A 25,699-nucleotide genomic window follows, 5' to 3' on the forward strand; every position below is an offset into this window, starting at 1 on the left:
ACACACTAGTCACCCTACTGTATATTAGAGATATACAAGAGATGACCATAAGATTTCTCAGACCCCTAGGCATCAGGATAGCCCACAAACTAACAACCATCCAACGGCAGCAACTGACAAACTTAAGGGATCACATACCCACAACCAATAAAACTAATGTAATATACAAAATACCATGCGAGGACTGTGAAAAACATTACATAGGCCAAACTGGAAGAAAGCTGATAATAAGGATACATGAACATCAACAAGCCACCAAGAGACACAACCACGTCTCATTGGTCTCAATACACATGGACAAAGAAGGACATGAATTTGAATGGGGCAACACATCCATAATAGCACGAGCCAAACTGAGATATGCCAGGGAATTCCTGGAGGCCTGACATTCCACCCGGAACTCCATCAAGAAACACTTGAACTGTACCCGATATACAAACCACTGAAAAACAGAATTGGAAGTGATGCCAACCACCCCAGCAAACCGAGACACATAAATAACAAGCAGAACAGAACACCAACGCTTCACCACCAGAGGTGCACTGACGATGCTACCTAGCAGGGTGACGAAATGTCTGCAACCAAACACAGCGGCTCGGCAAACAAGTCTACAACCTCAATACCTTGCTTGTTTTTAAGTACTTTCTACAGATGTGAGGCAGAGATTGGGAAGCAGATGGGATCTCTGTCCGGAGATGTTTACTTTGTCATCATCATCACTGTTTTAGGTAGCAGTGTCTTTGTTTGACACAGCATAAATTTTGAGAGTTCAACATTATGGACAATTGCAGTAGAGTTATGAAATAGCAAAATTATCTGCTTTGATATTAATTTGCAGCTAGAGACCTTTTTCTTCTCAGTACAATGGAACACTGATGTATAATGTAATGTTTCCTTCCCTCCCTAGGAGCACGTTCCGCCTGTCCAGTTTGACTGGAGTAGCAGTGGCCTTACTAATCCTCTTGATGGTACGTTCCTGCGTGGAGCCTCTAGCACCAGATCTAGAGTTAAGAAACCTACCAAGTTCAGACAGACCTCTCTCTCTCGGTTTTGTTTTGTTTGTTTGTTTTTCTTTCTCACTATGGGAATCCTGGTTTCTCTTGGCCTCGTTTCGCGAATTATGAAAGTCCCTCAACACAAATATAAATACTGTATATGAACATTAGAACGCTAACATTGCACCCGGCTTTCACAATTTCAATTCTTTCCCTCTTATAACAATCATGCAAAACTATGCAGTATTAATCTACTTATTACCTAAAACAACTAATTTTATAACTGAAATAACAATCATAGTTTGCCAAATCAATATTTGTCATTTACTTCCCATTAGCAGTCACATGAAGATGTTTACAGTTTTTATGTGGGGAGCTGTAATGTATTTATTTGTAATTTTTAAAAATACATTCTGCGTAAACCAGAGAGAGTGCATTTTAAAGTGTATATATGTTTTTAAAAAAACCAAACCAATGCACATTCAATGATACATTTTTATCATTGTAATTCATTGCAAGTTATAGTAAATTATTCTGATTGTCAGACTTATTAAGCTCTAAAAACTTTGAAGTTAACATGCAAGAAGACCTTCCTTGCAGGCTATTTTCTCTATCCCATTTTATCTACATTTCTTTCTAATTGCACAATTGCTTAAGTAAAAAGATTAAGTTTGTGCTAACGAATGGAATAAGACCACTGACTTGTCCAAGATATTGATGGCATGGTACCTAATATAAGTTATACTATCTAACATGTCAAAAGCAACTTAAGCTTTCACTTGCTGTCATTTTGCTTAACTTTAAGAATGAAGCTAATGTGGAGTTGGCGGTACTGTGTCTAGTCTTTTTTAAACCTGTTGAATACTGAATTTCATAGGTTGTTGACTTCCAAATATATGGCAGTTAGCATTTAATAAATGTTGAAGTATTATGTGACTGAACTTGTAGATCATAATGTAGATCACATGAAATCATAAATTAGAAAATTGCTGAAGTTAAAATGCAAATTATTTTATTGGTCTTCCTGCAGTGCTCCAAGACTTAATCATGCGCGTCAAATCAAAGTCCCATCCCACAAACTCCTTGTCTAAAAATGGAAAGAAAGCTTGGGTCATCCTCCGTGTTGTTTTGGTGTCCATTAACTAATCCAGTCAAATCTTCCTGCTTACTTCATGATTGATTCCTTGTGCTTGTGATTTGTTTGTTAGGCTCAATTTAAAATTCTTTGTGTCAGTTACATCGTTGAGGAAAGTACATTCCCTCTTTTTTTTTAGGCTGCAACATTTGTGCACTTTATGGCCTATGTGTTGTAACTAATATTCATTATAGAACTGGTTGACTAGCTAACATGGATAATTAATCTTCAGTGTTTGAATGCTTATGTTTGTAGTATGTGGTAATGGTAACCTGCATGTTGAAGTTTGTGTCTTGCCCCCCTATTGTTCATCAATTCCTTTCCCCTGGCTAAACCCCTGTATGACTGCTTTCCAACATGGTTACTGAATTTCAAGCTAATGGAGGTTCCACTATTCTAAACCTTGATTTCTTTGGACCCTTGGATGACAGTAGCTCTAACAACAGTGACATAATCCCAGGTCAGCAGAATGTCTTAACTGCAACATGTTAGGCATCCGACACTGTGATCACATGACTCTCTTCCCATGAACAAAACCAGGCTTTCTGATTGGCATCAGATCTATCTTATTGAAAGCAATGGTATCTTTCACCAGTTACAACAGTTGATTTTTTTTCAAAAAAATACTGCAAATCAGAAATCAACCAACATCATAATGTGTGGAGCAGGAGGAAAACAGCAGCCAGGCAGTTTCAAAACGCCAACTTCCCTGCGCCTCTGATGCCTCCTGGCCTGCAGTGTTCCTCCAGCTCCGTACTGCATTGTCTCTGACTCCAGCATCTGCAGTTCTTGCTATCCCTAATACTTACTTCGGGCATTTAACTCTTTTTGTCTTTATTTGTGTGTGTCAGTATTCTCATGCTGAAGCCCATTCACTCCAGCAATGTATTTCCTAATACCAGTAAAATTGAATAATCTTGGCTTTCTTTTACATTCCTGGCTTTTTTGTTGGGATTGGGATGATCATTGTTCCTATATATCCCGAATTGCCTGAGAAGTTGATGGTGGGCTTTCCCCATAAACTGCTAGTGCTCCTATGATAGTGATGCTACTACAGTGGTGTTAAATAGGAACTTCCAGGGCACCAATCAAATGACTGTGAAGGTTTAGGGATACCTGTCCAGGTTAGGATCGTGCGTTACCTGGAGGGAAGCTCAAGAGGCAGTGTTAGTTTCATGGTTTGAGTGCTGTTGACTTTCTTAGCGTTGGAGATAGAGATTCCTGGAGAGGAAGTCGCTATCAAAATACCCCCGGTGAGTTCCTGCTGAGTGCCTTGCATACTTCGGCCACAGTGTGCCAATGGTAGAGAGAATGAGTTATATCATACACTGGCAAGGTCAGCGGTTAAACCAGCCACTGTGTCCTAGATGTGCTTGTTGAATTGTTACAAATGAGTACTGAGTATTTCACCATTCTCTTCACTTCACTCCTGTGAATGGAAGAGTGGTTTTAAGTGGTCAGGAGGTGAGCCTTTGTGGTGCATGTCCTAGTACTGTCACCTGTTCTTGTAAGCTTTCTGATTTATTTCAAGCTGTGGTTGGTGGTGATGCTGTTGTTAGTTAAAAGTGAGGTTTCTGGACTTGCACTGAAGATTGAATACCTTGGTAAGAGACAGCAATCCTGCATTAAGTCAAACCTAGATACTGTTCCACGTCCTGTTCTTGGTCAATATGATTTGCTTCATTATCAGGGGAGTGAAGTTTGGAGTGGAACACTGGAAATTTTTAATAAACAGCTTTAGTATGACGGTGGGTATGTCATTGATAAAGTATCTGAAGATGGATTTTGAATTCAGGTTGTTTACCTAAGGAACACCTGCAGAGATGACCTGGGATTGTGATGATTGGTCTTTGGTAACCACAGCCATCCACCTTTTGTGTTTAAATGACTCCATAACTGGAGGGTTTCCCTTTGACACTCCCCATTCAGTAACTTTGCCAGAACTTCCTTTTACAATATATCATGTTAAGTGCTGTCTTAACATTGAGACAATGATTTTTTCAGGTCAAGTCTGTGACAGGATGTGCCACCAAGTGCCTGTGTATCACTTCTACTCAGCATTGATGAGTACGTGTCACCTTATGACAAATGTTAACGATTCCTTTCACTTGCCTGACTTATGTTTGGGAAAGGGTGCATGGCACAAGTCAAATTAGTTACTTTTTGTGTAGGACATAGGCAATCTTTTACCTTATCATGTAGATATCAGTTTCGTAACTGTACTGCAATAGTAGCTCCGGTGCTGAGGTCTACAGTACAGTGCCTGGGCTGATAACTTTTGTGTTGTCCGTTATACAGATCACCTTCCTGTAGTATAGAAGTGAATGGGGTGGGTGGGGTGCGACAAACTGATCACATGGGAAACATAAGTAGGGCAGGCAAGCTGGTCTTTCTAAAATGTCTGGAAACATTTAAATCTTTTTGTAAACTTGCATGTTAAGTTGAAGGGGGATATACTGATGAAGCTTTCTCCTGTTTTTGGTTAACCACATTATTTGTTACTGGACTTTATGGGGCTGCAGTGCATTCCTGTTATTTGTAGGACCACAAAACCCTTTCAATAGCCTATTCTTTTTGTGTTTGGTGTGCAGGTGATCCTTTGTAGTAGCTTAACTGCATTTATAGCTGTTTCAAGATATTGGTTTTGGCTGAAGTTTCTATGTGCTGTCTGTAACTACTTTCCTTTTTAATTTAGTCAGGGTTGTGGGCATTGCTGACTGGGCCAGCATTTATTAGTTCTGTAGTTGCTTGAGGAGTTAGCAGTGAGCTGCTTTCTTAAACTGCTGCAGTTAATTTCTTGTAGGTAGACCCAAAATCCCATTAGGGAAGGAGATTCACAGTTTGAGCCAGCACCAATGAAGAAACAATAGTGTAGTTCCAAGTCAGTGTTGTGACACTGTTCCCATGTCTCTGCTGCCCTTGTCCTTCCAGTGGTAATAGTCTTGAGTTTGTCAGGTACTGTCTAAGGATCCTTTCTTGAATTCCTGCAATGCATCATCTAGATGGTACACACTGCTGCTTCTGAGCATTGTTGCTGGTGGGATTAAATGTGTTTGGATGGTGTGCCTGCCAAGTGGGCTGTTTTGTCCTGAATGGTGTCAGGCTTCTTGAGTGTTTTTGGAGCTGCACCCATCCAGGCAAATGACTATTCCATTTCACTCCTGACTTGTGCCTTGTGGATGGTGGCCAGGCTTTGGGGAGTCAGGAGGTGAGTTATTTGCTGCAGGCTGCCTAGCCTTTGACTAGCTCTTGTATCCACAGTGTTTATTTGGCTGTTCTAGTTCAGTTTCTGGTCAGTGGTTAACCATCCCCTTCTCTCTCTCCCGAATGTTGATAATGGGGCACTCTGCAATTGTCATATTGTTGAAAGCCATGGTGATACTGCTGTTGACTGGGGTAGTTGTAGACCAACAGGCTTATTCAAAAACTTAAGCTTTTGGAGCACAGCCCCTTCATCAGTTGAAGTGAGAAACAAGCACAGAGAACACAGAATTTATGAGTAGAAGACCAAAGGGTCACATAACTGATGACGATGTATTAAACAAACCTAAGATGCTGCTAAATCTTTAATCGGTTAGAAGATTTTAATTGATTAATACATATATGCACATCCCCAAATTTATTTCAAGTCATTGTCTTGAGAGAGCTAAAGGTTTTGTTAGTGTGAAGAAGGGGTGACATTTTAGATCAGACAATACATGTTAGGTGTAAGGCTTTGTTTGGAATTCGTTTGTGTTTTAGTTTGGAGTCATATTGGTTTTATTTCTAAAGTAGGAATTTATAAAATACCACATTGACTGTCTATAAATTGTGTGCTTTTTGAACAAAATAGAGTGTATCCGCAAATACAGATTTACCCCATAGGGGTGTGTGTGTGAGAGAGAGGGCGAGAGAGATCACCTGTAGTGCGACATGAACCCAAGACCTTGGTTGAAGCTGTCCTTATGAGTAGCGACCTTGACTATCAGCTTCTGCATGGCGGACCTCAGTTGGCGTGTATCCCAAAGTCTGCCTTGGAGGGTGTTTACCCAAAGGTCTGAGCCCAAATGTCCTTGACCTGCTGAAGTGCTTCTCTACTAGGAGGGAACGTCCCTGTTTGGCAATTATGGTATGATGTCTGTTGTCATAACATCTGCCTAGTTTTACCATTATACCATGCCTCAGGGCATCCTTGTCTGCAGCGTGTGAGAGAGACAACATTGACTGAGTGACAGTATCTGCCATATGTGTGGTGGTTGGTGTTCCCAAGTCCAATGGTAGTGTCCCTGTCAATGATCTGACATGACTTGCAGTCATTGCCGTGACAGGGTTGTATGGTGTTGTGGTCGATGTTGCCCTGAAGGCTGGGTTGTTCGCTGCGAATATTGGTTCCCTCCCACTCCACCACCATCTGCACGTGCACGCTCTTTCTTTCACACATGAATCTATGGGGTGAATTTTTATTTGCAGAGATTTATTTTGTTAAAAAAGTGCACAATTTATAGACAGTCAGTCAATATGGTGTTTTATAAATTTCTACTTTAGAAATAAAACCAGTCTGATTCCAAACTAAAACACAAACAGATTCTAAACAAGGCCTCACCTAACATGCATTGTCTGACCTAAAATGTCACCTCTTCTTTACACTGATAAAACCTTTAATTCTCTCAGGGCAGTGACTTTAAATAAATTTGGGGATTTACGTTTACATATTAATTAGTTAAAATCTTCTACCTGATTAAAGATTTGGCAGCATCTTAGGTTTGTTTAATACAGCCTCATCAGTTGTGTGACCCTTTGATCTACTTAAATTCTGTGTTCTCTCTGCTTCTCTCTCTCTTCACCTGACGAAAGCTTGTGTTTTCAAATAAACCTGTTCGACCACATCCTGGTGTCGTGTGGTTTCAGATCATATTGTTGAACATCAAGGAGCAATGGTGAGAGTCTGTCTTGTTGGAGATGTTCAGTCTGCCCCTTGTGTGACACAAATGTTCTTGCATTTCTTTCCACTCCATTCTTGAGAAATCTACATGAGCATTTTCCATTCAAGTGTTGTCCATTTCCTTAGGGTTGCATCCAGTCCCTTTAATTTTTAATATATTTTGTAACTTTTGTCTGATAAACATTGTTTGTCCCTGTCCCAACACTACTTCACCTTTTGAGATGCTGTGTGTAGCAATGTTGTACCCATTTTCTTGAAAGAAATCTAAGCCCGTGACTTTTTTTGTCCTATTGGCATCTTGGGAATTTCAGTCTGCAGTAGTTTCATGGGAAGTCATGTGTCACATATTTCTTTATATCTTAGAAATTTTTGTAGTTCTGCTTGCAAGTAATAGTTCTATTATTAAAACATTTGTGCGGGTCACTTATCTTTAGACATACAGTCCCCGTTGCTTATACTAGGTCCATTAAATTTACAAATGCAATTTTTCTACTACAAGTAATGACCTGTACCCCACAACAGAGTTAATAACATTAAAAATCATTTGCCCAATACAGATAAACTTTTTCTTGGAACTAAGAGTATTCATGAGAGTAATATTTTAGTTCTGTTTTGTCAGGCATTCATTAACATCCATTCTTAACTTGCATTACATGTGCTCGAATGATAAGAAAATCAATTCATATTTTATTGAACTTCAACATTATCTTGCTTAAGTCTGTCAAAAGAGAGGTGTCACAACATAGCACCTTGTTATTTTAGTGGTATATCTTCCAGTTTGTTTAATTATGACCTCACATTTGGAAAATTTCAGAATTGGAAAGCTATTAAAGTGAATGTTATCTTGCTAAAGCTGTTTTAATATGTACAGTGCATCTGAGTTGTGAACTAATGAGTAAACACAATAGTGCAACCTTGTCATTAAAATGCAAAGGGTAGATGTTTCTCACCTCTTGGCTGATAGAAAGAACCCTTAAAACATTTCAGGTGATGTGGACTGTACGTCTAAGGAAAGAGCTGCTTGTGCTGTGCTCTTGTGCTTAGCTTGCAGCATTTAATTCAGTGAAGGTTTGTCACCTCTTTAGGGCTGTAACAAAGCAGGTTCTTAAGGTTGTTTCATTGTTCCAAAACAGTAAATTTCCAAACGTCAATGAATCGTTCCTAATCTGAGATGATTAACTTTAGAGAATTGAAGGTGGGGAGCATGTTTATTAGTGTTGAAGAAATTATTTTAGGGAGTGGTAAATACTAGATCAGCCCTAATTAAGGATGGGAGTTTGGAAACTGAGGGTTTCAGCTTTAAAGTAGTATAGAATGGGGGAAAAAAAATCTCTTGAAAGCTTTGTTACATTTCTAATTGGTGATCATAATATTCTGTAAACATCTGCAAGAGGGAGATTTGAGCGTTCCATATCACGTGGTGAAATTGCATTCAGATGCTCCAAAGTAATGGACAGTGCCGCTGGTTCAGCAGGGTTTGTGTTCCTAAAATTCAACATACATTCCTTTTAGAAATCAAGCTGAATTGCTTTTGTTGAGAGCCGGCATAATCGTGACAAACTGGCCACTTCTTGTGATGTACAATCATTCTATGATTTCAAATAGACCCATCACATCTTCTGAAGTTAATTTCAGTATTTGAGAAACAAAAGTCAACATAGTTGATTAGCTTAAAATAGCAGAATCATTAATTAGTTTTCCATATATAAATATTTGTTTTTATATGAATTTTTTGTCTTTATTTCTGGTTTTTGTGCTTTGTTTACGGGAAAATTAATGCAAATTAAGTTGTATACTTCCAGTGAACCAACTCACTCTTACGTTATCACTGTGCAAGCACAGTGTGAGTGAGTACTGTAGACTTGACACACAGGGAACATTTTTTTGGCCTTCTGTATACCTGAAGCAAGTAGTTGCTGTGGCTGAATGCTGTCTGTGTATTTAGGCCTCATTTTCCCCTGTACTGCATGAAAATGAACTGGAATGACCCACTACCATGATTTGTTGAAGCAACCAATTCGGCAGTGGTCTGGATGGAATAGAAGGTCTATCTGCCCTGTCATTGCCACATAACCTGGTGCCTTTGTAAAATAAATCTTCAGGATTTTGAATCACTCCCTCCTTTTTAAGGAGTTTGTTCTGTTATCACCAAATATCGAGGAGGGAATCATCTGTCTCTGTGTGTATACTTAGACTTATACTAGTAGCTGCTCTTAGCCGGAATAAGGTAGGTGAGCTTGCAGCTTGGATAGGTACCTGGGTCTTCAATGTTGTGGCCATTTCGGAGACATGAATAGAGCAGGGTCAGGAATGGATGTTGCAGGTTCCAGGGTTTAGATCTTTCATTAAGGTCAGGGAAGGTGGTAAAAGAGGGGGAGGTGTGGCTTTGTTGGTCAAGGACAGTATAACGGTGGCTGAAAGAACCTTTGATGAGGACTCATCTGCTGAGGTTGCCGAGGAAGGTTTGTCGACTGAGTCAGTATGGGTGGAAGTTAGGAACAGCAAGGGAGCAGTCACCTCACTGGGGGTTTTCTACAGACTCCCAAATAGCAGTAGGGAGATCGAAGAACTCATAGGCCAGCAGCTTGTTGAAAAGTGCAAACGTAGCAGGGTTGTTGCTGTGGGTGACTTCAACTTTCCCAGTATAGATTGGAACCTCCTTAGTGCAGATGGTTTGGATGGAGCCGTTTTTGTCAGGTGTGTTCAGGAGGGGTTCCTTACTCAGTATGTGGACAGGCTGACGAGGAGGGAGGCCATTTTGGATTTGGTGCTCGGCAATGAGCCAGGACAGGTGTCAGATCTCGTGGTGGGAGAACACTTTGGCGGCAGTGACCACAACAGCCTCACATTTACCGTAGCCATGGAAAGGGAAGGGAGCAGTTACCAGGGGAAGATATTTAACTGGGGTAAAGGAAACTATGACGCTATCAGACAGGAGTTGGGAAGTACAGATTGGGAGCAATTGTTCCACAGAAAGGGCACAGCAGACATGTGGAGGCTGTTTAAGGAGCAGTTGTTGCGAGTGATGTATAAATTTGTTCCTCTGAGACAGGTAAGAAGGGGTAAGATTAAGGAGCCTTGGATGACCGGTGCAGAGGTGCTTCTTGTCAAAAAGAAAAAGGCAGCGTACGTAAGGTGGAGGAAGCAAGGGTCTAGCACAGCTTTAGAGGATTACAGGCTTGCTCGGAAGGAGCTCAAAAGTGGACTGAGGAGGACCAGGAGGGGGCATGGAAAAAGGCTTGGCAGGAAGGATCAGGGAGAACCCAAAGTCATTTTACTCATACGTGAGGAATAAGAGATGGATCAGGGAGAAGGTAGGGCCGATCAGGAATAGCGTAGGGAACTCGTGTGTGAAGTCTGAGCAGATAGGGGAAGCCCTAAATGAGTTTTTTGCTTCGGTTTTCACTAAGGAAAGGGACCTTGTTGTGAATGAGAACTTTGAGGAGCAGGAAAACAGGCTTGAACGGATCAAGGTTGACGAAGTTGATGTGCTGGAAATTTTGGCAAACATTAAGATTGATAAGTCCCCAGGGCCAGACCAGATTTTTCCTAGATTGCTCCGGGAAGTGAGAAAGGAGGTTGCTAAGCTGCTGGCGAAGATCTTTGCTTCCTCGCTGTCCATGGGAGTCGTACCGGAAGATTGGAGGAAGGCAAATGTTGTTCCTCTTTTCAAGAAAGGGAATAGGGAAATCCCTGGAAATTAGAGACCAGTCAGTCTTACATCTATGATCAGCAAGAATTCTGAGGGATAATATTTATGACTATTTGGAAAAGCATAGTGTGATTAAAGGGAGTCAGCATGGCTTTGTGAGGGGCAGGTCATGCCTTACAAATCTTATTGAGTTCTTTGAGGTAGTCATGAGACAGGTTGACGAGGGCCGAGCAGTGGATGTGGTGTACGTGGACTTGAGCAAGGCATTTGATAAGGTTCCCCACGGCAGGCTCATTCATAAAGTCGGGAGGTATGGGATACAGGGTGATTTGGCTGTCTGGATTCAGAATTGGTTGGCTGACAGGAGGCAGAGAGTGGTTGTAGATGGTAAGTATTCTGCCTGGAGGTCAGTTCCGAGTGGTGTCCCACAGGGCTCTGTTCTTGGGCCTCTGCTCTTTGTAGTTTTTATAAATGACTTAGATGAGGAGGTTGAGGGGTGGGTTAGTATGTTTGCTGATGACACAAAGGTTGGAGGTGCCGTTGATAGTATCGAGGGCTATTGCAGGCTTCAGCGAGTCATTGGCAGAATGCAGAGCTGGGCTGAGAAATGGCAGATGGAGTTCAACCTGGATAAATGCGAAGTGATGCATTTTGGAAGGTCAAACTTAAATGCTGAATATAGGATTAAAGGCAGGATTCTCAGCAGTGTGGAGGAACAGCGGGATCTTGGTGTTCAAGTGCATAGCTCCCTCAAAGTTGCCACCCAGGTGGATAAGGTTGTTAAGAAAGCATATGGTGTTTTGGCTTTCATTAACAGGCGGATCGAGTTTAAGAGCCGCGAGGTTATGCTGCAGCTCTACAAAACCCTGGTGAGACCACACTTGGAATATTGTGTCCAGTTCTGGTCGCCGTATTATAGGAAAGATGTGGAGGCTTTGGAGAGGGTGCAGAGGAGGTTTACCAGGAATCTGCCTGGATTGGAGGGCTTGTCTTACGAGGAGAGGTTGACTGAGCTCGGACTTTTCTGTCTGGAGAGAAGGAGGAAGGGAGATGACCTGATCGAGGTGTACAAGGTAATGAGAGGCATGGATAGAGTTGATAGCCAGAGACTTTTCCCCAGGGCAGGATTGACTGCCACGAGGGGTCATAGTTTTAAGGTGTTAGGAGGAAGGTATAGAGGAGATGTCAGAGGGAGGTTCTTCACCCAGAGAGTTGTGAGCGCATGGAATAGTTTACCAGTGGTAGTCGTGGAAGCGGAGTCATTAGTGGCATTTAAGTGACTGCTGGACATGCGCATGGACAGCAGTGAATTGAGGGGAGTGTAGGTTAGGTTATTTTATTTTTGGATTAGGATTATTCCACGGCACAACATCGTGGGCCGAAGGGCCTGTACTGTGCTGTACTTTTCTATATTCTGTGTTCTAGCCTGAGTAGAAGAAGCTGGTTTGAGAATGGAAGGCTTTTCCTATTCTCCATTCAAGTGAAAATCAAATATAAAATGGGGAAAAAAAATCCATGCAAGTTTATATCTAGCTCACTATGTCTTTTACTTAATTGGCTTCTTAAAATATCGTGTCTGCTGGATTGAAGTTATTTTACCAAAAAATGTAACACATGCATCAGGCGAATAGAAGCCTTCATTGAATGTTCAATCTTATTAGAACATAGAACAGTATGGCCCATACAGGGCCTTCGGCCCACAATGTTGTGCCGACCTATTATCCTAAGATCAATCTACCCTGCATACCCTACATTTCACTAGCATCCATGTACCTACCCAAGAGTCGCATAAAAGTCTCTAAATTATCTGACACCACTACCACTGCCAGCAGTGCATTCCACACGCCCACCACTCTGTGTGAAGAACCTACCTCTGACATCTCCCCTTTACCTTCTTGCAATCACCTTAACATTATGCCCCCTCAATAGTCATTTCCATCCTGGGAGAAAGTCTCTGACTATCCACTCTAGCTATGCCTGTCATCATCTTGTACACATCTATCAAAGAACAAAGAAACAGAGAACAAAGAAACCTACAGCACAGGAACAGGCCCTTCGGCCCTCCAAGCCTGTGCCGATCAAGATCGTCTGTCTAACCTGTCATCTATTTTCTAACTGTCTGTGTCCATTTGCTCCCTGCCCATCCATGTACCTGTCCAGATATATCTTAAAAGACGCTAACGTGTCTGTGTCTACCACCTCCGCTGGCAACGCGTTCCAGACACCCACCACCCTCTGTGTAAAGAACTTTCCACGCATATCTCCCTTAAACTTTCCTCCTCTCACTTTGAACTCATGACCCCTAGTAATTGAGTCCCCCATTCTGGGGGGTAAAGCTTTTTGCTATCCACCCTGTCTATACCCCTCATGATTTTGTAGATCTCAATCAGGTCCCCCCTCAATCCCCGTCTTTCTAATGAAAATAATCCTAATCTACTCAACCTGCCTTCATAGTTAGCACCCTTCATACCAGGCAACATCCTGGTGAACCTCCTCTGCACCCTCTCCAAAGCATCCACATCCTTTAGGTAATGTGGTGACCAGAACTGCACACAGTACTCCAAATGTGGCCGAACCAAAGTCCTGTACAACTGCAACATGACCTGCTAACTCTTGTACTCAATACCCCGCCCAATGAAGGAAAGCATACCATATGCCTTCTTGACCACCCTATTGACCTGTGTTGTCACCTTCAGGGAACAATGGACCTGAACACCCAGATCTCTCTGTTCATCAATTTTCCCTAGGACTTTTCCATTTACTGTACAGTTTGCCCTTGAATTTGATCTTCCAAAATGCATCACCTCGCATTTGCCCGGATTGAACTCCATCTGCCATTTATTATCAATGTCACCTCTCATTCTTTGCTCCAATGAAAAAATCCCTAGCTCCTTCAACCTTTCCTCGTAACACCTGTCCTCCAGTCTAGCCAGCATCCTGGTAAATCTCCTCTGCACCCTTTCTAAAGCTTCCACATCTTTCCTGTAATGAGGTGACCAGAAATGAACACAATATTCCAAGTGTGGTCTAACCAGGGTTTTATAGAGCTGCGGCTTAACCTCACTGCTCTTAAACTCAATTCCCCTGCCAATGAAAGCCAACACACCATACGCCTTCTTTACAACCCTATCAACTTGGGTAGCAACTTTGAAGGATCTATGGACATGGACCCCAAGATCCCTCTGTTCCTCCACACTGCCGAGAATCCTGCCATTAACCCTGTATTTGGCATTCAAATTCAACCTTCCAAAATGAATTACTTCACATTTTTCTGGGTTGAATTCGATCTGCCACTTCTTTGCCCAGTTCTGCATCCTGTCAATGTCCCGTTGCAACCTACAGCAGCCCTGTACGCTGTCCACAACTCTACTAACCTTTATGTCATCGGCAAACTTACTAACCCGCCCTCCCTTCCACTACCTCATCCAAGTCATTGATAAAGAGCAGAGGTCCAAGAACAGATCCCTGTGGCACACCATTGGTTACCGAGCTCCAGGCTGAATACTTTCATTCTACTACCACGCTCTGTCTTCGATTGGATATCCAGCTTTGAATCCAGACAGCTAAATTTCACTGAATCCTGTGCCTGCTTACTTTTTGAATGTGTCTACCATGTAGAACCTTATGAAATGCCTTGCTAAAATCCATGTACACCACATCCACTCTTCTACCTTCATTGTGTTTTGTCACATCCTCAAAGAATTCATGAGGCTTGTGAGGCATGGCCTGCCCTTCTCCAAGCCAGGCTGACTATTTCTAATCAAACTGTGCTTTTCCAAATAATCATAAATGCTATCTGTCAGAATCCCCTCCAATAATTTGCCCACAACAGAAGTAAGACTGACCAGTCTGTAATTCCCAGGATCATCCCTATTCCCTTTCCTGAACTAGAGAATGACATTTGCCACCCTCCAATCTTTTGGCACTACTCCAGTGGACAGTGAGGATGCAAAGATTATTTTATTACATTTACAAAATATCGAGTGATTGGGACTAGCTTGGCACTTTAAAGTTGATTGTTGTTCAGTTTTATTTTCTCCCTCTGGGCATTAATGGATGGCAAAGCTAACATTCCCCAAACTCTCATTGTTACTATCTTGCTGTGTGTTGTGCTGGGAGTGGGGCCTCAAACTGATTCTGAAACACATTTTTGCATTCTGTTTCAATCAGATCCCAGTTCCTACTCCAACATGAAACAAATGTTCACTATTAGCCATTCGAAAACATGTCTACTTTAGTTTGAAAAGAGTATGTCTATACTTAACCTTATCCAGTAATGCTGTAGATTCTAATTGTAAATCCATTTCAGTCACCTATCCCATGCCTACTCTACAGCATAGCAGGCCAGGGATTCGGTAATGTCCTCATGCTAATTCTCAGACTTTGAGCAGGTTTTCTGATTTTTATTTTGCCAATTTTTCCATGAGAAATTATTAAAATGTGGCATTGAAGTAAATCCATTGTTAAAATGTTGCTGAAAGATTGTCCTGGTTCAAAAGCAGGATGGTAATTCAAGATGCAACTCACTATTAATATCAACCATTACAAAAAACAATTGGCTGATACTGCCTGTTTTTCTTTAAACATTATTCATAGTAAGAAAGTAAATTGTGAATCATTATGAAGACAGTATTTAGGATAATTCACTGAAATATAACCCATACAAGGAAGTGACTATCATCCTAGTCACTTGCTGAAAAACGACTACTGCACAATAAAAAATAAATGACATCTTTTAAACTTGTGATTAATTACATTTTCCCATTACAAAATAGCATTATACTGTTACTTAACAGCTGAATTAGTTTAGTTTTTTCCTTTGGTCAAGAAAATGGGAACATTGGACTTGGGAGCAGAAGTAGGCCATTTGGCCATGCAGTAAGAAATAACTGATCTGTTTGTGGTATCATCTCCACCTTTCCTGTCGGTCCTTCGTAACCCTGAACTTGTCTTTCAAAAATCTGTTTAGCTTACCCCGAATAAATTTAAAGACTCAGCTGCCAGTACCTAGTCTAACCAGCGGTATACATAATCCAACAAACTAATAAACCCAAAAATGATAAGCTGTGCACCATGTGGTTTATCCTGTGCAAAACCTTTGCTCTGCTATCTTTTAAAATACTTTATGGAAATCCAAGTGCACCAGATATACTGGTTTCCGTCTTCTTCTGGATGTTACTTAGTCAAAAAAAACTCTAATCGATTTAGATAAACCTGATAAACCTCGATAGCCAGAGACTTTTCCCCAGGGCAGGATTGACTGCCACGAGGGGTCATAGTTTTAAGGTGTTAGGAGGAAGGTATAGAGGAGACGTCAGAGGGAGGTTCTTCACCCAGAGAGTTGTGAGCGCATGGAATAGTTTGCCAGTGGAAGTCGTGGAAGCAGAGTCATTAGTGACGTTTAAGTGACTGCTGGACATGTACATGGACAGCAGTGAATTGAGGGGAGTGTAGGTTAGGTTATTTTATTTTTGGATTAGGATTATTCCACGGCACAACATCGTGGGCCGAAGGGCCTGTACTGTGCTGTACGTTTCTATGTTCTATATTCTGTGTTTTCTGTTGCACACAATTATGTTGATTCTGATTATGTGGTGATTTTGAATATCCTGCTCGTAACCTCAGTAATTGATTCTTGTACTTATGATAGTGCTAAGCTAACTGACTTTTAGTTTTCTGTTTTCTGCGTCCCTCCTTTCTTGAATAAAGGTGTTATATTTGCTACTTTTCCAATCACCAAGAACCATTCCAGGATCTAAGGAATTTTCAAAGATTAAAAGCAATATACTTACTATCTGTGCTGCCACTTCTTTTCAAGTCACTAGGATATTAGTCATCTGGTCCTGGAGACTTGTCCTCATCTAAGTCCAGTAGTTTTCCTAGCACCTTTCTCCAACAGGGAGAGATGAACTGATTGATTTCAGTTCATCTCTCCCTGTTGTCTCCTGATTTTCAATTATCCTTGAAGTTTTCTAAGTCTGTATTGAGGACAGATGCAAAATACAAGTTTACGACCTCAGCTCTTTCTTTGTTTTCCATTATCAATTCCCCAGCTAACTGTGCAGAAGATTGACACAATCTTTAGTTACTGTTTTCCCATTCAAAAGCATGGGAGCTCTTAATATCTTGTTTGCTTTCACACTCTGCTTAATGCTTCTTTACTGTCTTTTTTATCATCTTTTGGTTGCTTAGTCTGTCCATTTCTCTCACCCACCATTAATCTTTAGAGATATATACAGTGTTTCTTTCAATCACATATTCTTAGCTACGGATCCTCTTGCATTTTAATTGGGATAAATATTTACTGAAAGTAATTAATGTCTCCTTCAAAGTCTTCCATTGCACATCTATTGTCCTATCTTTTAACCTGGCTTTCCAGTTCACCATAGCCACATCCATCTTCATAGACTCACTATTGCCTTTATTTAGGTTTCAAACATGAGACACAGACCTTTGTGCTTCCATTTAAAAAAAAAAATTCATTCTGTAGCCTGTTTGCTGATTCAGGTGCTAAAGTATCTGAGGGCTAGCCACACAAACTCGACTATCTATCTCTCCACTCCCAGGATCAGGAACTGCTATTTGTGTCTATTTTGCTTTGAATACAACAAATGACCTTGGAACCTATGCTTCATATGAAGTTTACAAACAAGATGCTTGGATTATGTTGAATGTGCAGTGATTTTGCCATAGCGCCAATGCAAGCCCTTCAGATTGGGAGTTGGAAGAAGCCGTATGACCCCTCTGTGCCTTCTCCACTAATTAATATGATTGTGGCTGATCAGCTTCTTCAATCCACTTTTCAGCTGATTATTGTTCAGGATTAATTTCAGCATTTTCTCTGCTGTTTCTTTCTTTAGTTAATTTATTAACTTTCTTAACTGTTGTATCCAGCGAAATAAAATAGTTGGTTTCCTATTGGGATGGATTAATGTTCAGAGACTTGGATGTACCTTAGAAGAAAAATAAAGCTAGTAAACAGGTACAGTTAAAAAAGCAATGGCATGTTGCTCTTTATTGCAAGGGGGTTGGAATACAAGAGTAAAAAAGCCTTGCTACAAATGTGCAGGGTTATGATGAGACCATGCCTTGAGAATACTACATTCGGCTTCTGTCGCCATGTTTAAGGAAGGATATGCTTGCACTAGAGACAGTACAGTGAAGGTTCACTAGGTTAGCCCTAGAGTTGAAAGGGCTATCCTGTGATGGGTTGAGTGAACATTGAAACTTGCAATATTCTGAAAGGGTAGATAATCTGTGACAGTTCCACCAGTTATTTAGGACAGAGGTTCCAGACCCACACCAATATGTTCTTCACTGCTCTCAAATTATTTCCAAATATCTCAGCTGTATTACAACTCCAGGGGAATTAGGATGGGCAATTAAATACAACAATTCCACATTCCGTGAATACAGTCTCCAAAAATTCCCTTGAGCCAGGTGTTTTCATGTAATTGAAAAGTGTCGTTTAGATTAGATGCGGACTACCATTGTTCACTGCTGCCTATCTAGAAATGTTTATTGCCTAGGACTTCAAAGAGGAAGTCTGAATATGAATAGCTGCTGAAATATTTGAGAACATTTCTAAACATTTGTAAGGGGTGAAATTAAAAGCACCTGCAAACTATTCTCTGTCTTGCATGCTGTCGGGCAGGTACGTATGATGTACCCAGGCAGCTAACTAGAAACAAGTGCAGGCTTTTGGAGGAGCTGATTTTAAGCTCATTCTGCCTGAACATGACTCAACTTTAATAGTTCTTTACAATTCACTGTAACTTACAATATCTGACCTTTTGATTTTGGATGTTAAGACAAATTTTATCTTCCAGTTTTTGCTATAATCTAGAAATTCTACAGCTGTGAGTTTATCTTGATGTTCTACCTCTGCTTTGTTGGTTCTGGGTTTACCTGCCCTTTTACATGGCTTAATTCTTTAACTGTTTTTATAGCACTGCAGTTTTTAGACCTGCATTGAAATGAATGCCCTGAAATGTTGATATTAGGTCTTGTGTTAACTAGCTTATAGGAACAAAAACATTAAAAATGTATTATAATTATACTTTATATCAAGTTCCTCCTACACTGTATTGTGGGATATTTATGTGGCAGGGCAGAGGGACAGTTGGGGAACAAAATATTATGACACGCCAACTGTTTACATTTGCAGAGACTGTACTGTGCCCCCACTAATGACACACTTTCAAGCATGTGCTGCCAAGGCAAAACAAACATTTAGATAATTTTGTCTCTTGTGTAAAAAGTAGAAGCTTATCTTTTTATTATACCTCCACTTTAAGGCCACACAAAGGTATTTCTGCCTGAACCATGTCTTGGATCAATTTGCTTGTTCGATATTGGGAGTAAGATCTTCTGGGTCTTAGTCTGGCTCGGTACAATGTCAGCTGATGCATCTGCTCCCTGAGCTGTCGAGAGTCTGCTGAAACACAGATTGCACAATTTGTTGAGATGTTTTTAAAATAAACTTTACCACTTGGAGTTTTAAATGGTGGACATGTCCATGTACTCCAATAGCATTTTGACTATTTTCAAAAGACCATTTCTGCCACTTTGGGGGTTGTCATCTTGCTTATGTTTCTAGGTTAAAGCTTCGTCAAAATGATCTTTCTCTTGGGTCAGGTTCACATTTTTATCTAGTTTGAACTTTAGTTTAATGAAGTTGAAAGCAGACTGGTAACCTTGAGATTAATTGTGAAATTATTTGCTCCATTGGAAGTTGTAGACTTTGAGATGTTCAAGACTGTGATTAATGAAAATGAATGAATGGTTTCATACATTTGCAAGTGTGTGCTCATAAATTCCCAGGAAAATAGATTGAACATATAGGTTGGAAAGGTCAGAGCTGTTTCTTTGCTTTCTATACATAAAAAGACATAAGATTTCAGTGAATGGACTGACTTGACCTGTTTGTAAGACTATTCCTTTATTGAATTCTTTGGACCTAAGCATTTTTGTGTTTGTTTCCTGGGTATTCATTACAGCCTTTATTTGTTTTTCGATTTTCTTTTCTCATTCTGTGTCCTCTGCAAATCAAGATGAGCTGAGATTTAAAATGTTTCATTTGAGCACTTATGGTCTGTTTGTTGCCGTTTACTATCCCAGTGGAGAGAAGCTTGAGAGTGCTTCCGTGGAGAGCTTTCTGGGTATCCTCTGCATGAATCACAGAAAACGAGGATGCAGGTACAGCAGGAGGGCAGATGGAAGTTTGACATTTATTGCTAAAGGAAAAGTGTAAAAGTGTTGCTGGCACCACACAAAGCAATAGTGAGACCACACCCAGAGTATTGTGTACAGTTTTGCCCCTTGAGATGGAATGTAATTATATTGGAGGCAGCTCAGAGAAGATTCACTAGATTGATTCAGAGATGAAGGGTTTACTTTATGAAGGGAGATTGAGTAGTTTAAGCCTATATTCTCTAAAGATTAGAAGAGTGACGGGAGGTATTATCAAAGTATGTAAGATCCAAAAGGAGATTGATAAAGTAGACCTAGGAGGGATCTTTCTTTACTTAGAGCAATCTAGAACATAGGAGCAAATTACTGCAGATGCTGGAATCTGTACTGAAAACAACAAATGCTGGAGATCACAGCGAATCAGGCAGCATCCATGGAAACAGAGAGCAAACTAACGTTGTGAGTCTCATTCAGGCCTCTGAATAGTCATCTGGATTCCCACTGTTAGCTTTCTCTCCATGGATGCTGCCTGACTCAGTGATTTTTTTCCTTGTTTGCAGGGCAGTCTAGAACAATTGGTCATAGTTTTAGAATAAGCGTATTTAAAACAATGAAGAGCAGTTACTTCTCAAAAAGTCATGGATCTGTGGAATTCACTCCCCCAGAGTGTGGGGAATGTGAGGATATTCCGAAATTGGAGCAGAGTTGAAGGGTTAAGGATGAGCGATGAGGTCAGCCATGACCTTTATTAAATGGCGGAGGAGGCTTAAGGGGCTGATTGGCCCACTCCTCCTAGTTCTTATGTTTCTACAGCTGTTAGACTTCTCGTGAATATCCTGATTTTCTCATGAATGTCCTGACTTTGAGTTAGTCTGTAATCCTGGCTGCTCTGTGACTCTAATTTTCTTACAGTTTGTCACTTTACATTCTTTCCGTGTACTGTTCTAAACTTAGATGACCCATTTTCCAAGATTATAAATTTGCTCATTCCCACAACCATAGTCTTAATTTTCTGTAGTTTCTATTAATCTCATAACACATTGAGAGGTAAAATTTATCCAGTGTCTGCATTTTTCGTTGGTAGTCTCAGGATCAAAAATTTGCAAAATGGGAGGAACTCACTGAACTGTCAGATAGTTGTGAAGGGCCTTGTGTCTGTGCTGTACAACTCAGTGACTCTATTTGAAATCATTTAGTCAGTGTTGTACCAGGCATTAAAAATGCCAGGTTTTGGGAGCAACCAAGTTGCAATGACTGGAACAAAAAATTGAAGTTGCTGGAAAAGCTGAGTAGGTCTGGCAGCATCTGTGAAGAAAAACATCAGTTAACGTTTTGGGTCCAGTGACCCTTCCTGAGAACAGGTTACAGTAACTAGTATTAAAGAGGAACTTATGGGGTAGTGAGATGTGGGAAAACTGTTCAATTTTGAGTTTTCTTAAATTTTGAGCAGTCTCCACTATATAATTGTGCAAAAATGTGCCACTTTTACAGAGAATCTGTTTTATGTCATGCACAACAAAATGTCCCCACTTTAAACTCTCCTCAATGGTGACTTGGTTAATTCTTTGAGAGATTTGGAAACTTCACCGAGATTGCAACTGGCACAATATGGATTGAAACTTGCTGGCAGTTTGGTGATTTTTATATTAAAAATTTCAGATGTTTACAGAAGACAGGACCCTGGGCTTGGAGCTATATTGGTAGCAGCGTAGCTGAGCTCCATTTGGCTGCAGGACGAGTTCTCTGATCCTGTTCCACCATATCTTACAGGTGTTGACCCTGAACTGTATGAACTGACCACATGTAAACTGGAAAACACTGGTACAATAAATCGAGTGACTGATGCATTTGCTCGCCTTATGTTGACAGCAGAGAAGACCAGTACATCCACCAGGTAAGGAATCTAATTTTGAAATCCTATCTAGCAGGTAGGTTTATCCTGAATGGTGCATTGCACTCAACAGTTGGGTATCTAATTAAAAATTAAAATATACTTTAATATTAATGTTTAAAGCACCTAATCTGTGATGTTGCTTAGAAATAGAACCTTGACAGTAAACTGCTACTTGAAAGTGTCTCTTATATGTGTTTCTGTTTATTTTCTTCCAACTGGAGGTGTTCTTTGTCAATAGCTGAACAAGGTCTGAATGTAACTCTGTTTTGAGGTGAATCCCGTGTTGACATAGTGCATAGCTGTCATTGCAAATATATCGGATTTCGGTGGGATCATCTTTCCCACAATTCTAGAGCTGCTGTGAAAATGGGACCTGTTTATTCCACCCTCTTTTCTATCTATAGCCTTGTCTGTCACTGTGACACTGAACTCTATAACACATCTCCTGTTATTCCAGTCCTTTTTCTGCTTATTTCATTTCAGTCATCACTGCCGTTAAAACTCACTAGTAATCTGCAATGTAATTGTGACCACAGTGCACTATCCTTTCTCTTTTTGTTCCTGGCACACTCACTCTCACTGACCTGTAAACAAAATTGACTGCACCATTCTCCCCCTGTACTTGCCCCTCTCTCTTTTCCATGACACTGCCCCGTAATCAGGTTTCACAAAGATCCTACAACACGCAGCGCTGTCATTTCCTCTGCCAGGCTCATGTCACCGTAGCTGAGGCTTCCAGCCCTGGATGAATATAACTTTGTTCCAATGTCAAAGTGAAAGGCCAAAACTATTGTATTTTATGATTAATTCATGGCACATGAGCATTGCTGGCTGCACCATCCTGAACTCCTTGAGAAAGTGATGGTGAGCTGCTGCCTTGAACTGCAGGAGTCCATATGCTGTAATAATCCCCCAATGCCGTTAGGAGGCACTTCCAGGATTTTGAACCAGCTACTGTGACAGAACATGAGACAGTTCCAAGTCAGGATGGTAAGTGGCTTGGAGGGGAACTTGCAGGTAGTGATGTTCCCATGTATCTGCTGCCCCTTGTCATTCTAAATTGTAGAGTTGTTGGGTTTGGAAGATGAATTTCTGCACTGCATCTTGTGAATGGTGCACACTGTTCTTACTGGGTGACAGTGGTAGAAGGGGTGGATGTGGTGCCCATCAGCGGGCTGCTTTGTCCTGGATGGTGTCAGGCTTCTTGGGTGTTGTTGGGGCTGCACCCATCCAGGCAAGTGGGGAGTATTCTATCACACTCCTGACTTGTGCCGTGTAGATGGGGAACAGGCTTTGGTCAGTTACTCAGTGCAGGAAGCCCAATCCCTGACTTGCCATAATCTCAGTTTCCTGACCAATAATTCTGTCATTGTGTAAGGCACTTTCTGGGGCCACGCCAAACTGTTCAGACTCTGAGCTGAGACTGGATCTCCGTATCTTGCCCATCAGCAAGAAAGCATATTTGCAGCAGTGCCTGCCTGTGCCTCAGCTATATCTTTCCACCTCTACTTTGTTCCTCTAGGTTTGGTTATTACAAAGCTTTCTCTTTTTCCATCCAATTAGCTCCTTATTTTCATTCATTCATGGAATGAGGTGTCACTGCTAGGCCAGCATTTATCCCCCCCTCCCGTTAAGGGCAGTTCAGCGTCAAACCATGTTGTTGTGGGTCTGGACTGGCATGTAGGTGAGCATGGTGAATGCCCTTCCCCGAAGTACATTAGTGAGCCAGATGAGGTTTTATTTGACAGTTGACAGCAATTTCATGGTCTTTCCTAAATCCAGATTTTTTAAAAAATTGAATTCAAATTCCATTATCTTCTGGAAATTGGACCTGAGACACAATCTAAATTTCTGGAGTAATGCCACTACACCATTGCCTCCCTTCCTGATTCTCCAAGTTGTCCCCTCCAATCACCCCCTCCTTGTTGGCCTGTGAATGTCAGTCTATCAATGGCTTGATTTTAAAATTCTCATGTTTCAAGTCCTTCCTTGCCCTCACCCCAGATCTCCACTTTGCCCTCGTTTTGCCTGATTGTTGCAAATCCAATTTTGGCTGCTGTAAATTTACCTGCCTGAATTGTTAACCTCCCACTCGCACTTTCTGCCTCCTCCTCGACCCCTCTCTCCCACCTTTATTGAGATGTTTCTCAAATCCAACCCTCTGACCATGTTGTTGCTTCTCAGAGGTGGTGTTGTATCCAGTCATGTAAATAATGAGTTTGTAATCTCAAGCCTTTTAAATGGAGTTAAGGTTTTGTTATTTTACACTGATCTTGGTTTATTTGAATATTTGACTTTGGACTTTACGCGTTTAACTTAAAGTGCTCCTTTGATTAATAATTTGAATTTATAATAACTATTATTTCTTTTCTTTAGGAAACAAAAAAAGGAGGAGGTTCTTAGTAAGGAAGCAGCCAAAGTGATAGCAAGCCTCCCAGACTTGTCATTCATGCATGCCAAAGTGCTGATGTTCCCAACTACATTAACACCTCTGGTAAGCTCCCACACAGACTGAGCCAAGGATCCCAGTTTTATTTTCTGAACATTTTAAAAATCAATCTAATTTTGGCTTTCTTGAAATAAAATGAAACTAATCAGTCATTCAGATGATTTGTTGCTCGCCAGATTCTGGAGAGTTCCACAGACAATACAGTGATGTTTATTTATTTATAAGCAAAGTGATTTAAGTGTTTATATTAGAAAAGAAGCTGTAAATATCAGGTGGATGGTTTTTTTGCAAATTACTTTTCTTTTGCTGTGCTGGGTTGTAAAAATTTCTGTTATGTCAGCTGATCTGACAGGGACGCTCAAAAAATATTGCAAACTAATGTAACTGTATCCTGATCCTGATTCTGACCAATGGTGAAATCCTGGTGAATGTTGGGTTTTGTTTCTTGTTTAGTTGTAAGCGACTTTTCCAAGCCCATTTGATAAAGTATCATTGGTTCTAGGCATTTCTGGCACTGCCATTTACCACACCTGATCAAACCAGAACTAGCTTCAAATAACAGGGATGCGGTGACCATTGGAGACTTTCTCAAGCTGAAATGGTCATTTAGGAAACCACTGTCTCAGAATGATACAGGCACCAGTTCAGCCAGTCTTCAAAGTGATGCTGTATCTCACAATGTTGAGCTAATTTGGAGGGGGTGAGGGACCAATATCTAAATGTCTTAATCCAATACTGAAGGTGAAACCTGATCTTGATTGATTATTTCTGCTTTCCATCTGCATTTGCATCTCTCGAGGATTTTGCACAGTGTAAAGACAAGATGGACATAATAGTTTGCAATGATTTGAGCTGTATGTACAGTATAACTATGTAAATGGTGAAAATTCCTATGGAAACATTCTGGTACAAAGAGGAAGCTGCATAGGTTGATGTGCATGCCCAGGTTCTTTTATAACTGTAGAATGTACATTTCCTTTTAGAATATACAGAAATAAAAAGAGATTGATTTGAAAATCTGTAGTTCTGTGGTTTTTCCACTGTTGCAATAAGTGCAGTGATCTTGTTGCTGTCAAGGCCCATCCCTAATTGCCTGGAACTGAATGGTTTGTTCACCCATTTCAGAGGGCATGTAAGAGTCAACCGCATTGCTATGAGCCTGGACTCATGTAGGCCAAATGGGGGTAGGGATGGCAGATTTCTCTTCCTAAGGGTCATTAGTGAACCAGGTTGTTTTTTAACCACAACTAATGAATGGCGATAGAGATAATGGGAACTGCAGATGCTGAAGAATCCAAGATAACAAAGTGTGGAGCTGGATGAACACAGCAGGCCAAGCAGCATCTCAGGAACACAAAAGCTGACGTTCTGGGCCTAGACCCTTTTTCTGATGAAAGCCCGAAACGTCAGCTTTTGTGCTCCTAAGATGCTGCTTGGCCTGCTGTGTTCGTCCTGCTCCAC

General features: G+C 40.9%; 1 protein-coding gene across 2 annotated transcripts in view; it reads left to right on the top strand.

Annotated features, from left to right (window-relative positions):
• LOC125455226 (aftiphilin-like) overlaps positions 1–25,255 on the top strand; it is a 79,587-nt gene extending 54,332 nt beyond the window's left edge. For both annotated transcript variants that reach the window (XM_059648306.1, XM_059648305.1), the window contains exons 7-10: positions 908–968; positions 2,507–2,590; positions 21,666–21,789; positions 24,166–25,255. In XM_059648306.1, coding sequence (XP_059504289.1) covers positions 908–968; positions 2,507–2,590; positions 21,666–21,789; positions 24,166–24,304 — 408 coding nt within the window. In that variant the 3' untranslated portion in view covers positions 24,305–25,255. The remainder of the gene's footprint in view (positions 1–907; positions 969–2,506; positions 2,591–21,665; positions 21,790–24,165) is intronic.
• The last annotated feature ends 444 nt before the right edge of the window (positions 25,256–25,699 follow it).

The sequence above is a fragment of the Stegostoma tigrinum genome, chromosome 9, assembly GCF_030684315.1.
Source record: "Stegostoma tigrinum isolate sSteTig4 chromosome 9, sSteTig4.hap1, whole genome shotgun sequence".
NCBI classification, from domain to species: Eukaryota; Metazoa; Chordata; class Chondrichthyes; order Orectolobiformes; family Stegostomatidae; genus Stegostoma; species Stegostoma tigrinum.